General features: G+C 38.9%; 1 protein-coding gene across 6 annotated transcripts in view; it reads right to left on the bottom strand.

Moving 5' to 3' along the window:
* The window catches only part of bsnb (bassoon (presynaptic cytomatrix protein) b), a 92,233-nt gene that overhangs the window by 43,631 nt on the left and 32,673 nt on the right, over positions 1-15,929 (bottom strand). For all 6 annotated transcript variants that reach the window (XM_016671740.1, XM_016671742.1, XM_016671738.1 and 3 more), the window contains exon 3: positions 11,814-12,659. In XM_016671740.1, the coding sequence (XP_016527226.1) occupies positions 11,814-12,659 (846 nt within the window). The remainder of the gene's footprint in view (positions 1-11,813; positions 12,660-15,929) is intronic.

Below are 15,929 nucleotides of genomic sequence, written 5' to 3'. Positions count from 1 at the left end.
GGGAACACAATCTTCCTGGTTTCTTGCTCTGGTTATCATGCAGTCATACTTTTTATACTGATGCTTTATAGTGACAATTGTAAGGCCACTTCTAACGGCAGGAGCTCAGACCCTCACCAACTGATCTGATCATCTTCATTCCTGAATGACAGCTGCAGCAGTGAGAAGATTAGCAAGGAGTTAAATGTAATATCAGAGCAATCTGTGAGCTTTATCTCTTTCATTTTGTTTCTCAATCTCCTGCTTTCACTCTGTGTTTCTGTATTTCTCGGCATACAACTGCACGTCAATAATCTCACATTTGTCTCACCAGCCTTTAGTACTTGCGGAGCGCTTTCCCCTAACCCCCAGCCCCAATACCAGCCTTAAGGAAAAGCTGCATGCCTGAGGTGCTGCACGGCCAAGAGGAGAGCCGGAGCACCAATGAGGCGGGTGAAGTGATGTGCTAAGACAGAAAGGCACAGTTTTAGTAGTGGGTAGACTGCACCAGCCCACCTCTGTGATTCTGTCAGGGAGGATAGACATTACACTGGCGGGAGCCCCTGGAGCATAGCTAAAGCTCGTTAGCGTCGCCACCAGGCCTTGAAGATGATGAGTTCTGAAGAGGTGATTAAGCCAATGCTAAGGTCACTTGCAGGCCTTGAAGCACATCTACTCACAAGGTGAGAGAGACAGGGTATTTGCAGAAAAACAGGAAAGAACTGGAGGGGTAATTCAATTTCAGTCTGGTCTCTGTCTTTTTCAGGTAGTCATTCGTCAAGAGCACCATTGGTGCTGCTTGTGCACCAACAGGGTTAGAGAGTGTCTCATAAACATCTTGTTCTAAATAACAACAGAACCACCTTTCTAGTTTCCTTTTATCATTGTCTGGCTGGTCCTGCAACTAATAGTCACTTGTATATATTTTTCCTCTTCGTGACGTAGTTTAGACTGATCCATTAAATGTTAATCGTGGGCTCAAAGCAAGATGGCTAAAGCTGGAGGTACGAGTCCACATATGGGTACTTAATGAACATGGTGCCAGGAGAAGCTTATTAACAGTTCAGTTACATCTCCATGTACTGGTAGTTACTAAGGAGATGAACAAAAATGGCACTGCAGGCGGGTCTATTTCTTGTTACTGCTTCATGCTTCTCTATCACCTTGGTTTAATGCTGCATGCGTCTCCACTCTGCTGCACACTTTACTAGTGGTGCAGAGTCGTTCCTGACTACCTTGATTTAGAACATAGTGTCTCAGAAACTCCCAGCAGACTTGCAAGCCAAAGTTAGGAGATTGTTGAAAAGCAGGTAACTGACCATGTGTCACCGGATTATATATGGAAGAGGTCCCCACTCACGTTTGTCAATTCCTCAGTAATTGCAACTTATTTATGATTTTCCCCTCTTCACGCTGCATTCCTTGACTGATGTGACTAGTGCAACTTATTCTCAGGAGCGACTTATTGTCTGGAAAATATGGAATTATAACTTGAAAAGGAAACAAAATATCTGAAAAACTTAAATGCAAAGAAGAAGATGCTTTGTGTTTCATCTGAACAGAGAAGTTAAGACCAAGAGCATGCAACTTAGTCTGAGCCAAGAGCTCAATGCCAAAACGAAGGTCCCACAGAGGAGAGTGAGTGGCATTTAAGCCTCCAAACCAGCATGCCATCTGTGCTGGGTGCCACATAATCTCAACAGGAAGCAGTCATTGCTGTACATCGTCTTCCTGTCACACGGCAGCACAATAACACACTAAATGTTATTAACTGCGCTGAATAAAATTCAAACAACGCTTATCAGAAATGAAAGGATTCATGATACTTCCATGTTTCAGTCTCTCCCAAGCTGATGTGGTTATCAGCTGAAGCCAAAATGCCATTGTCTCAGTTTAATTATCTGACATGGCTTACTATTCTCAGATGACATTTATTTGTGTGGGTGAGTCCTCACGATGATGTAGTGGGGTTAAGCCCTGTACTCAAGGGGATCACTACGCGTACTGAACATGGATTAGTAACACTCAACTATTAGCTTTTTCGTCAAGACCACCCCTCCCCCATCCTCTCTACACACACAAGTGCAATGTCCTCATGTGGACTGTCCCTTGACATTATCCTATATGTTCCCTAGCTTCTTGCTCTGACAGTAAGATTTAACCGTTGCAACTAAATATTAGATTTTAACCTCTAATGTACTCATAACTAGTCTCTTATTTCTAAAAAGGTATGAAAAATCTAATTTCACTTGACTGGACTGCCAAGTGGATGCCTACATTTACAGGATGTATTTAGCTAACAAGTAAAACTTTATTTATATAGCATCCTTAAAGGATAAAAATCACAAAGTGCCTCACAAACAAAACAAAACAAAAAAACTTCAAGACACATGAGCAGATTGAAAAGAATACGTTTTTTAGCTGATTTTTATTTTCTTATCTCTTTATATGGTTTGAGTAACAATAAACTTTCACAAATACATAGATGTTCACAAGTCTTTTGTTAAGTCTGGGTTTCAAGTCTTTGAGGTGCAAGACCAATTAAAAGCCAAAACTTTAAGCTTCCAGTTCAGATTTGACTTGGCAAGTCGAAGCCCATACTCAAGACTTTATGGGGAACAAACAAGTAAAGTAAATCTCAAGTAGACAAGGGGGAACTCCAAGTCAAGTCTTTAAAATAGCTTTAAGCACCGCTCTGGCTTTTGAGGAGTATTTAAAGCTACCTTAACAGTGACAGGATATGATGTCAGAGATAAATTGAGGTTTTGAAATGGATTCTAAAATTATCCATATCATTTAATACATAGTTCAGGTTAATATCCATATGGTCATTATCAGAAAGCTATCACTAACATGAATTGTTATGAGTTAGTAATAGCCCACGGTTCATGGAGGTCCCTGACTAATAAATGAAACATATGGACATCTCCTGTCAGAGCTGTGGCATTAGTCTGACATGATGGCTTGCTTTCAACCATGATTACATGAGATAAAAATATTTAATGGAATGTGAGTCCCAGACGTCCAAGTCAAGTCTCAACAAGTCAAGTGTGAACTCTTTGGTATTCCAATTAAAGTGCCTCAAGTCTGTGACTCTGGTCTCTGTCTTTGACACACAAAGAAATGCTTTCCTTGTGTCACTTATGGACACTCTGCCTTCTTACATGCAAAGCCTAAATCAACACAAATCAAAACTCGTCATAATTAGCACATAAATTAATAACAACATATTCCCAAAAGTGCTAAGATGTACTCTGATGGCTTAAACCGTACAGACTTGCATTATCTTAAACCAGCTTTCAGTCGTTTTCAACAAAATCGCCACACAGATGACCAGAAAGCCTGTCTGCATTATTATGCTCTGGGCAGGACTGGCATATATTGGAACAATTTTATCGTCTTAATAATAAAGTTTTACTGTTGTAAACTATCCAAGATGACTGAACCTCCGTCTGAACATTTATTGATGGAGACTTAAAGCCTGATGCAAAGAGAAAATCTTTTCAAAGTGTTCTCAAGACTCAGTCTCAAGTTGATAACCGCCTTTTTTCTCCAACACCTTTCTAGCCATCTTATAAATTATTTTGGTTTCTCTTATTTTGATTGACATGTTTTTGTATGTGTTGTACTTTCTGTGAATACTTCATTTTGGTTTTGTTTGGAGCTATAATGACACTATATAAATACGTTGTAAACTAAGAACAAAAGATAATATCTGTGCAAATTACTTGTTGTGCAAATAACTATAACAAAGTTCATGTTTCCAGGCCCTCTTGAGAGCAAAAATGAATCTACTATTAGATACTTATTCATTAAGTTGTATGTGTTTTGTTCCAGCGTGGTAAGCAGACTTCTTGAAGATAATATTAAAGTAATAGAAGGAAGTACCCAGCAGATTTGGAGCGGATGCGGGATTGAATCATGTGACGGGGCACTATCGTCACTTTGGGAGCAACCAGCATGAACACGGCAGTTTCGGATGCCTGATGCCACCTGCCATCTGGCTTTGTATAAGACTCCTGAGGGAGACACAGGCTGGTGCCAACCTTCAGAAAGCATTTTCAGGACATTTGAGAATAAGAGTGACATGTCCATCCAAACTGAGTCTCCATCTGAGAGATATGTGCGCATTCTGCATATGTTCTATAAATACCTGCTTTATCTACAAGGGCACTCAGTCCTGTGTGGAAGAATACAAATTAAAAATGAGAAATCCTGAATATGTGACACCTCGATAGGATATACCTCTCTCAGTGACAGATAAATGAGCACCACGCTACTTTGCACAAAGAAATGTTTTCACGGTTGAACGCTTAAGTGGAATTTTTTTTGACAACTGGTGAAAAAAGCAAAATGTCTCCCACAGCACATATAAAAATGAGCCAAAAATAGCACTAAGTTACTGCAGATAGTGTGACTGAAGTTAAATATACATTTCTAAGCAAAGTAATGGCTGCTGCTCTGCCAAAGATGTGCATATAACACAGTGAGGCTGCTTTTGTGTGCCACTGTATAGATACTTTCCTCTGGGTACCAATGGCTGGATCTTACAGTAGGAAAGTGAAAGAATGAGTCACTGACTGGTTAGTGAGTTGAACTCAGATTATTTTCAGTGAGTTTACTGAATAGATACTCAGCATAAAGTACATCTGTTCATAACCCAATGGATCTTTTCTCATTTTGTCACCATACAACTCCATACTTCATTGTGTTTTATTGGGATGTTATGTGACAGAGTAACACAAAGTAGAAGATAAATGAACTGAACTCATGAATCCCTTTAGAGCCACATTCACCCAGTGGCACTTACAAACATGCATAGATGTATACTAATGAACAAATTAGTAGGCAACTTGGAGTTAAGTGTCTTGCCAAAGCACACATTAACATGTCACAGGAGGAAGCCGGAATCAAACTCTCAACTATGGGATTGCAAATCATTTAGACTGAGTGTCTAACTGAGCCACAGCCTGTACACAACTGCAAAGTAGAAAAATACAGCTCTGGAAAAAATTAAGAGACCACTTAATATTATCAGTTTCTCTGATTTTACTTTATATAGGTATTTGCTTGAGTAACATGAACATTGTTCTTTTATTCTATGAACTACTGACATGTCTCCGGAATTCCAAGCAAAAATTTAGTATTTATTTACAGAGAGTGAGAAATGGTCAAAATAACAAAAAAGATGCAGTGCTTTCAGACCTCAAATAATGCAAAGAAAACAAGTTTATATTTATTTAGAAACAACAATGCTGATGTTTTAACTTAGAAAGAGTTCAGAAATCAGTATTTGGTGAAATAACCACGAGGTTTTCAATGCACTGCACTCTGGTTCAGTGCAGAGGTCTCTTTCTTTTTCCAGACATAAATATTTTTTACAGTTTTAGCTAGTAAATACTTATTTACTAGCTAAAACTAGTATTCAAGTCAATAAATCAGTTTTTTTTAAAAAATGCCTATGTTTAAATATTTATTTATTAGAGAAATTTTATGATTGCATTGTGACAAAATGTGAAAAATATCAAGGGGATTTACAACTCTATGTATTAACTTAAATTAGTCTGATAAATCTTAAGGTCTCCAAGCCAGAGAGGTATCCAAAGTCACTCCTGCATGTTTCAGTTTTCTCCCTGTTGGTAGTTACATCTCCTCAGCATGTCAATGTCGTGCAGAGGCCTGCTAACAAGCCATCATTTGTTCCAGGTGTGTTGAGCCAGGAAGAGAACTAAAACATGCATGATACCAACCCTTGTGAGGACTGACTTTGGACCTACACAGATCCAAGTAGAAAAATAATAATTATGTATGCAGGGTGTTTAATACGCCCATAAATCTTATGCAACAGTTAAATTAACAGCTTTCCATGGACTCATGCAAGTACACGTGTGCATTTCTCTTCAGAGATATTGTGCATGGACGTATACAGCTCACTCAGACATCGACACATACCGACCATGTCTGACATGTGGAATCAAACAGTTCTCTTACTGTTCCACACCCCATGAACTATTTACAATGACCGTCTGAAATATTGATGAGCTATGTTTTCTGTTTCTCTACACCTTTTCTGGAGTTCTGTGAAAAGCTCACTGCCTTATTTATGACCCACTCAGAGCTTCCACCTCATTATAAACACAGGGCAGGCTTCTTTATCATAATAATAGACACGCAGAGTCAAAGCACACCGCCTGCCAAACCATAGGGACGAAAAATTTAGCCACATAGGAAAACTGACAAGGAAAGAAATACTGCTATACAGTTTGCCACTGCTGGGCTCTGAGGGATGATGAATTACAACATCCCTCCGTCTACCTGTACGTACAGTTGAGGAAAAGCTAATGTGGAGCACCAACCCTGTAACTCTGTACTTAGGCTGCAGTATAAAGGTAAATGACAGAATAATGAAGAAATTTAGGAATGAGGTTTGACTTTAGAGTGCTGGAAATCAGACTGAGCAGCAGACACGTCAGTAAAAATACCGTATGTCGTATCTACAGCCAAATCCAAGGGAAAAAGCAGTGACACTCTTTGGGCTTTAATCTACTTGAGAAGCATAACAAGGGAGTAAAAGTCCCAAAACAAGGACGTCTTATTTACTCAGAGCCACACATGAGTTGCAGCTCTAATTGATGTGAAATATTTTGCAATGTGACAAACATTTGGTTTCCTTTCACTCATTAGCTCTGATTCTCACTTTCTCCACAATCTTTCACCTCATCCCTTCCTGCCCCCACCTTCTCCGTTTCTTCCACTCGTTCTCGCACAGACGCCGCCGCTCGTCATCTCATCCGAGATCAAAAAGGAGCTGACTGTGTTTTTATGCGGCTCAGCCTGATTCTCTTCAAATGAATTATGCATTGTGTCACCAGTTACATGACAGAAAACGAAGTTTTATACATATTTCCAGTATAATCTGATTCTCATATGCAACAAAACATCACAAAAAATGATGTGCTAATAAATTCTCAAATTATGTGGGAGGGCTAGACGCTGAAAAAGAGCATAAATGCTCATTAAATCAATGTTTTCAGAAGTTATTATACGCTGATTTATTTTCACACATACAAAAACAAAGTTATGGCACTTTCAATTCAGCCCACGCTCTTGCTGTTTTCTCTCAGTTAGCACTGGCATTCTCTAACAAAACCATTTTCTTAGCTGTCAGCTCTCAAAGGGAACCTTTTCTTTTGCTATAAATCCATTTTCGTGAAGGGAAAGAAAAACATTCAGTAGCATTAAAATCAGTTGTGATTTTAACTAGATATTAGAAATTTGTATTGAATAAATACATTTTAAAAAAATAAATCATTTTGACTGGCAATTATTTATATTTGTTTTAGCGTTGAGAATTCGACAAAATAAAACAAACCGTTTCTTGGCCACATCTGTTACTAAATGCAAAACTAACTTACCAACACACTTCCCACATCAACAGCTCGCCAGAAGAATAATGCAAAAATGGATAAATGTCATCATTATATGATGCCACAATTTTGTGTAACAATAAACCAAACAAATGTCTACGTTAGTGCTGTCATTAATTTAAGCACTTTTTCGTAACAAATTATTCATTCTGCATTTGGTGTCTAACTAAGAGTGCTGTGAAAAACTATTTACTCCCTCACAGATATATTTGGGATACATGTCAGACAGATATACCGTGAAAAAATACAGAAAGTAGTAAAATTGGGGAAAAAAGTTACCTAAACAGCTTGACCCTGTGTGAAATACTATAGCCTCTCCTCAATTGATTAATCATGAATTAATTGTGATAGCTTCATTTTTTGGAGAACGGAGGTAAGTTTCACCACACCCATGACTGATTCCTTTTAAACCTGCACAATAAAGAAATTATTCAAACTGAATATTTCTAAAAGATCCCAAAAAGCAACACATCATGTCCAAATCTAAAGGAACTTGAGATCAGATGAGAAACAAAGTTAGTGACGTCTATAACTCTAGAAGGGTTTACAGTGCCATGTCAAAGCCATTGCTGACAAATAAAGAAAACGGAGAATAGGGAAGAACCTTCTTAAGAATTTTTAATGGTGGTTTGTATCTTTTTTTTTTTTTCTTTAAAAATTGCATTTTTGTATTTGCTCAGGTTTTAAAATGTGCTTGATGTGCTGAAACGTTGCATTGCAAAATAAAAAGCTGAAATCTGTTGTCTGGCAATTACTTTGTATCAGCATATTTTTAGGCTGGACTACCAAAATCAATCCACTTTTAGATGATAATTTAGTTTATTGAGAAGCATAATTTATAACCATATTTTTTAGATCTTCACAGCTACTTTTTGCTGCCTTTTAGTGCACTGAATAAAAGAGAAGAGGCTGATGGTGTTAAAGTGCAGAAGGCAAACCTCTGCTTGTACAATGACTTGCACAGAAGTGAAATCAACATCGATCCAGCGCCCAGTGAAGCAGATGAAAAACAAGGTGCAAACATTGATGGCATGATTGATATTACAGGAGCTGAAGACAAAAATATTGACAACTCGCATCATCGGCATCAGTGTTGACGGTGGTATTGTCACTGATATTTTTCATCTCTTGCTGAAACAAGCATGAAGCACTACCTTTACTTTTTCCCCCTAACACCTTAACAGAAGCAACATTGAGTTTCAGCTTCAGAGACAAATGTGGCAAATTGGCTTTATACAAATAAACTGAAGTGAACTGAATTGAATGGAACTGAACTGAATATTTTTCAGCAGTTAAAACAGATAAACACAGCTTGGGTGTGTTTATCTGAGAGAAACATCACTCTTTAAGTAGCTCTTACACAAAAAGGCTGCTACAGCTAGAAGCCTGAACACTGAGGCATAACAAAACAATACTTTTATGTTGTTTAAGCCAAATTCTGATCTTAGCATCTGAATGTTGCAGCTGAAACTAAGAGTCATTGGACCAGGAAACATTTTTCCACTTGTGGACCAATTTTTGTGAGCATGTGCAATTTGGAGCCTCAGTTTCCTGTTCCTAGCTGATTGAAGTGGAACCTACTATCATCTTGTGGTTCTGCATCCCATGTGATTCAAGGTTTGATGTGTTGTAGGTTTAAAGATGGTTCTGACATGAACTGCCGCTCACTGGACATTTTCTCTTTTTCACACCATTTTATGTAAACCTGAGAAATCGTCGTATGAGAGTCCCAGCAGATCAGCAGTTCCTGAAATATTAAAACCAGATAACACATACCTACATGCTATGTTCAGACTCATTAAAAACAAACCCTTTTATTCCCTACTGTGATGCTAGGCTTAACTTGCTTCCATGTAATTTGGCTGACTTCATATCTTTGTTAATTATTGCTATGACTCAATGCATTGTGCAGCTTTAACAATAAATGATTTTGTTTTACCAGCAGTGGTTGTACTGCTTCCAATTATGTTTTTAAAAGCAGGCAGTTTTAATATGTTTATTTAATGTTATTCTGCAATCCTGTCAATACCCGAGGTATTTTTGCTTGAGGTTATCATATCAACAGACTTTCATACCAGCCTGAGTCTGAATGTGACAAATATTCTTTAAACCCAAGAGAAAAAGCAGAGAAAGTATCAGACGCAGCAGTAGATATAGTGCATCTTTTTCTGCTATAGCTACGTCACCACACCCACATTAAAACTAATGCAACACTGCCAAGAAAACACAAAGGGAGAGAAACAGAAATGACAACATTTAGTGAACGAATGGATGTATGTCAAACTGACAGTCAAAATATCACTAACCAGTGAAAGTAAAAAACAAAAGTCTCAGAAATGTTAAAAATTTTATTTCACACTCTTGAGCAACCCAGCTGAAGTTTGCAGGAGAAAAAAGTACAACAATAGAAAATGCACCTTGTGTTGAAGCAAGTATCCGACCGTAGCTCAAGGAGCAGAAACGAAACACACCCAACAAATACATCTGTCTTGAATACAGAACAGCAGCAGCGTGAAAGTTTTTGGAGACATTCTGCATCGCAGCAGCCAAGCATGAAAGGGGATGGCTGACAGACAAATTATCTCTCTGTTTCCATAGCGATCTATGAATGGCCTCTGCTAGTGCCTGTGACAACCAGATGCCTAGAAAGACAAGACATTCCCATAAAAAGCCAACGCTCTGTAGCAACCCTGTTATTACTGCTATCATTCAATTGGACTTGATTTGCATAATTAAAATCTGTTATTGCCTGGCTCTGGAAGGTATTGCAAGACCCTGTTTTTACCAACTAGACCCCCCACCATGACACAAAATGAGAAGGCCCTTACAAGAGGAATATAGCCCCTGCGTGTCTAATAAATACAAAGATAATCTATTTAATTGACCTTAATAAGGCTCTTTTTCCTGCAGACTGGTCATATATTGTGTGCTGCCCCAGGCCAAAATCACTGATGAGGTGAGTCAGAGCTTGGACTTCACTCTGTTACCTAGATGAAAGACTCTGACAGCGCACAACCCAGCAGGTGCTGACTAAGACACACTGAAAGAGGATGGAGAAGGTTTTTCTTCTTTCTTTCATGAAAACCTGTTGTGATTCCACAGTAATCAGCATAACTGATATGGTGCTCACACCTCAAATAGCAGTTAATCTTCTGTGGAAACATCCATTGCAATATTTTTAAATGATCAGTTCTAATCAAACACAGTGCAATACACCAATACACACAAATATGAGGAAGACTGCTGACATGACGATTGTACAGTAGAGTCACTGACTCCCTCTGCAATGAGGGTAAGTCACAAAGGGGCATTGCTTAAGAAGTTAGCAGTTCATAGGGTGCTGTATCCAAGAATTTTAATGGACAGATGAGAGGAAGAAAAAAGGTTTAGTAGAAAAAGGACAACAGGTAGCACAGATAATAACAGCCTTGTGAAGATTTCCTTAAAAGTTAAGATTACAGGGGAAGAGTGGAGAGGCACAAAATTGAAGTTTTTGGAGATCCTGCATTAAGTTTCCCCCCTAAGCAATGATTTGGGAAGCAACGGCAACTGCTGCGAATAGTTTGAGCAGGCCTGACCTAAAACCTGTGGAGCATTTATGAGGTAGGGAATCGTTTTTGTGAGGAGCTTGGCAGGAAATTTGGCAGGCGTAGGAAGACCAGCAACCAATCAAAGCTCTTCAGAGCAGTGCTTAAAACACATCACAAGCACCACTTGTTCAAACATCGTTACTACACCAAGTTAAATCGATGAAAGCAGTGCAACTGTTTGCAGGGATACTGGATAAATAATTCAGTTTTGTAGTTAAAGTGTCATCCTTCAAGAAAACTACTAAAGCAACCTTCTCAACACCTCAGCTGATCACTTCAGTGTTACACCACATTGATGTAATAATCCATTCAAAAGGAGTCCTGATCAAGTATTAAGTGGGCCAATTTTTCTGTCGGAAAATTCCTTTTCCGTTGGTCTTAAACTGAATTTAAGGTTTTTAAGATATAATCATCCCAAATTAAAGCTTGGAAAATATCCTTTTGTGAGCAATGAAGTTGTGAACAATGTGAGTCTCACTTTCTGATTTGAATTACTAAACTAAATAAGGACCTCAGTACAATTTTAAGTAAAATTGCATTTGTTGAGATTTGCCTGTGAATGCAAAGGTATGAAACAGGATAATGACAAAGAACCTTCTGACCCTTTAGCAGCATTTGGAGTAAACATGAACAGGGAGAGGATGCAAGCTCAAGACAGAAAGGCTTCGGTTGGGATTTACATGTTTTTGCTGTGAGCAACAACAACAACTGGCTCCACCGACAAAAACAAAACAATAAATAATTTAACAAAGCCTAACTTTTGTCTGTGGAATAGCTGAAAAACAAGAAGCAAAGACAAATTGACTCGGAGCCTTACCTCAACTAGGTGTGGAGTGGGATTGAATCCACACATGTTGCACACCTGGGAGTGGCACTGTGTGCAGGTGTTGTAGTTGGGTTCCTCAGAGGCGTTGCCGATATTAAGGTTAGTCTTGCAGAGGGGACAGGAGGCTCTGGGTTTAGAAGACTCAGGGGGAGCATGCCGTTGTTGCTGCTGTGGTGGGGGTTGTGGCCCTTGTTGTGCAGGCGGTCCCGGAGATTTACCTGCTCCGGGTCCTGGACCAGGAGGCCCCCCAGGTTTGGGAGCCGGTTTTGGGGGCTGCTGCTGTTGCTGGGGTTGAGTGGTCTCAGATATGAGAGTGCTGGCCTGGTTTAAAAGGGAAGCGCCGAAGCCAAACAGCTTTCCAAATGTCTGCTCGGGGGGAGGGGGCTGTCGTGATGGGGAGCTTCCAGCACTGCGAGTCTGATCCTGGCGGGGTTGCTGGGGATGGTGGGCAGGCGAGCCTCGAGAGAGATCTGGCTGGGATGGGGCCTTGGCCATTCCAGGGAGAGGGACCGCCCCTGGAGGCAGTTTGGGTTGTTGATGACTGGGACCACCTGCGGCAGGCTGTTTGGTAGGGCCAGGCGCTGGATGTGGCTGAGCCATAGGCTGTTTTTGAGGAGTGGGTTGAGGCTGAGGCTGAGGTTGAGGCTGAGGTTGAGGCTGAGGGTGAGGCTGAGGCTGAGGCTGAGGCGCGGGCTGATTGGTAGCTTCAGGTTTGGGCTCAGGTTGGGTTGGATGAGAAGGAGAGTGAATCTGCTGCTGACTCTTGGAACGTGGTGTGGTCATATCCATCCCCAGCGCTCTCTGCATCTGACAGTTCAAACATAGCCACTCTTGTACCTGAAAGAGGAATAAATTCAACATTAAGCCACAAAGCTCTCCGACAATTCACAGCTTCTGTTTGGATCTGCAATTTCAATAACACATAAGACATAAACCATATTATCTTATATCTGCGAGTACAAAGTCAAATCCAGCTGAAAAACATAAACACCTTTTCACTTTGGAATTTCTCTTTTTTACGTATACTTCCACATATCTTTATGTATACAGGCATTGCTCTACTAGTCACATAATGTAACATTTTGAGAAATAGGGCAATACATTTGAATGAACTTTACAGTGCAAAAAGAAAAAATGTTTGACTTGAGGACTCTGCGTTCAAGCATAAGTTCAGCACTCAAGTGAAGTGCAAGAAAATCAGCAACGATACAGTAGTATACCTTCTGCTCCTAACTTTCAAGCTTTTTCCCCACTGAAATGGATCTGAATCTTTGAACACCAGCAAAAACGACCTTAAACAGCAGGTTTTCTGAAGTGTTAAATTAGTCCTCTCATTGTGAGAAGTATTTGGAAAGCTAAACTAGCGGAAACACTGCAGAAAACTAAAAATGCGGGAGATGATGAGAACAAAAGAACAAGACTTTCTTAAACAGATACAGTAAATTATCGTCAGTGCTGTTTGAATGCTCCCCATACTTTCCCTTGGGTATTAAGTAAATACCCCACTTTCTCCTTGCTGTCCAAAAATATCCAAGAAAGTTAAACTATAAAGTAAACTACAGTCAATGTGTGGTTTTTCTTTGCTGTAATGCAGTATGCACGTTTAATTGTTTGTCTGACTGACTGCATGTTTACCACTCATCCAGTGCAGCTGAAAAAAACCCTTCAGTCTAAATGAATAGGGGGAAATTTGAATGTGGAAAATGATTGAAGTGATTCATAATTGGGAATGATGTGAAATGTCTCATTGAGGAGGGATTTAAGCATCCATAAAGCTCAGCACCACCATTAATTGGTAAACACTGTTTACCCATTTACAAAAGCATGGCAAATAAATGTGACAGATGGAGACAACTTTGGACATCTTTAATAATCCAGAGCTGACCCTCGTTATACGATTCCCCCAAATGTATTATTTGCACCTCTTGCCTTTCTTCTTTTTTTCCATCTTTATTAAAATCCTCTAAACAATCTAATCTACTTTTTTGAATCCACAGTCATTTCTTCTTTGTTTCAGACTCTTTTGCTTTTTCTGCTGCCTTTTTTCTTTTTTGCACCATTGAGGTGTATGCTGAAGAGAAGGCCACTGAGAGGTGTTAGTGATGGCACATGGCCATAAGAGGTAATTGGCATCCTGGTGCTTTGACAGCTGCCACACTATTGTAGCTGTTGTGGATTCATGGTCATTGCATAATGCCTTCATGCATTATAAATGCAGCCAGAGAAAGGCTGTGAGAGAGCAGGGGATCCCTTAGAGATACTGGGCACAAAGAGTGATGCTACAAGCCTGTTGTTCACTTTTTCTTAAATAGTATTAGGTCAAAATGCCTCTTAAGCCAATTTTGGGTTATTTATAGATTAAAGTTTAATGTTTGCTCTAAAAAAGAAGCGATTAGAGACTTTTTTTATAAGTGTGAAATTTAGCACCAATCTTTACATAGTGGTGATTAAATGTTAGTGACCTGCAAGTCCGAATTACAAAAGAGTTAAAAACTGTGACATTATGGGCAGCAATGAATCAAGCAAAAGTAAAAACAGTAGAAAAATAAGAATAGAAATGTGATTCAGGTACAAAGTGGTTGGCAAAGCCAGCAAACTCAAGAGTAGACAAGAAATAAACTCAAAGCTAAATAGTTTGGGGGTTTTTAATGACAACTACAGCCAGAATGTTCTGGATTTTAATCGTGGCCTGAAATCTTTCCATAAGGAGTTTGAAAGTTTTTCCCATGTAAGAATGCCTTCTCTCCAGAGATATAGTGGCAGCCAATAACCAGTCAGTGTTTTAGTCCCAGTGAGGAGTGGGGGATGGTCATATGACCCTCCTCTCATTCCCTACTTTTGCAGTTTTGATCTTTTCGTACTAAAACCTCTGAGATGTTTCATACCTATACATCCAGTGATTCAACCCTTTTATCTATAGTAGTTACTAAAGAGCAAAACCTTTAAAAATCCCACCTTTTTGTATGTGTGTTGCAGTTGATGGTACACTTAAAAGTCACCTTTTTGGACTCTTGTTTGCCCCTACATTCAGGGCTACCTACTTGCCAATCAGTGTAAGTTCACAAACCCATTCTTCAAACATTCTTCGAATGGGAGGCACTAAGTCAGAAAGGATAAACACCTGACAAATATCTTGTCAGTCCTAGAATAAGATCCTTCCAGGTAAAAAAAAAATATTTGTAGCATCAATAAATGGTATGACCAAAGAGCTGAAAGCGGGATGAAGAGGACAGGAGCATGTTGCAGTAGTGTAGCCAATATAAGAGATTAGAAATAATGTAACATACGTAGCCACATTAGTTACAATATCTTACATTAAAATATTTTGTATTATTTATTTGTCATGTACATATTTATAGTATAAATGCTTGTTTCCACCTGAGACCAAAACTCTTTGAAAGGTTCATGGTTAAAAAAAAGCTAAATTTCCCATTTGTTTTCATTCTAACAGCTGATCCAATCAATTTAGGGACAAAAGTGCTGAATGAGGTTTTAACTCATGCATGAAAGAGTTAAAGTAATTTTCTAAATCTACCCGTGACTACTGTAAGGATTATCAGACTACGGTAGGTAATATCTATCAGCAGGAGGTCGCTCAGAGTAATTTTGTGTTGATCGGGGGTCATTGTCTGTCATATTGTACAAGTCAGTCGGCCTAAACTTGAAACAGAATTAGAATTAATAGAAATATTAAGCAATATAAAGACTTCCGAAGAAAACACAGGCACAATTAAGTTAAATAATAAGCGAGATTTTGCTTCAGTTATAATTAACTTCCTAATCAAACAAAAATACTTAAATAAAAGATAAACTAATTCAAATGCAATGGAGGAAGGAAGGGATGAAATAGGATGACACAGTAGTGAAGAGATGATCCACCTCTCATGCACAGTATTGTTGCACTTCTTTTATAGTGCAGAATTAAAAATAAACATTTTATTTTCAAAAAATGAAATGCATGTGTTTTTTTTTTGTTTTGTAATCAACATAGATAGGATTTAAACAATGTAATTTAATATGTGCCCTATTACATTAAACTTAAATATATGATAATGACGTCATACCACTATATCAACATTTGCTAATTACAAGACCTCTTATCCTTCC

This window comes from Poecilia formosa, unplaced genomic scaffold, assembly GCF_000485575.1.
Source record: "Poecilia formosa unplaced genomic scaffold, Poecilia_formosa-5.1.2 Scaffold2, whole genome shotgun sequence".
NCBI lineage: Eukaryota > Metazoa > Chordata > Actinopteri > Cyprinodontiformes > Poeciliidae > Poecilia > Poecilia formosa.
The sequence above is the reverse complement of the archived record's forward strand: the minus strand, read 5'-3'. Positions and strand labels throughout refer to the sequence as shown.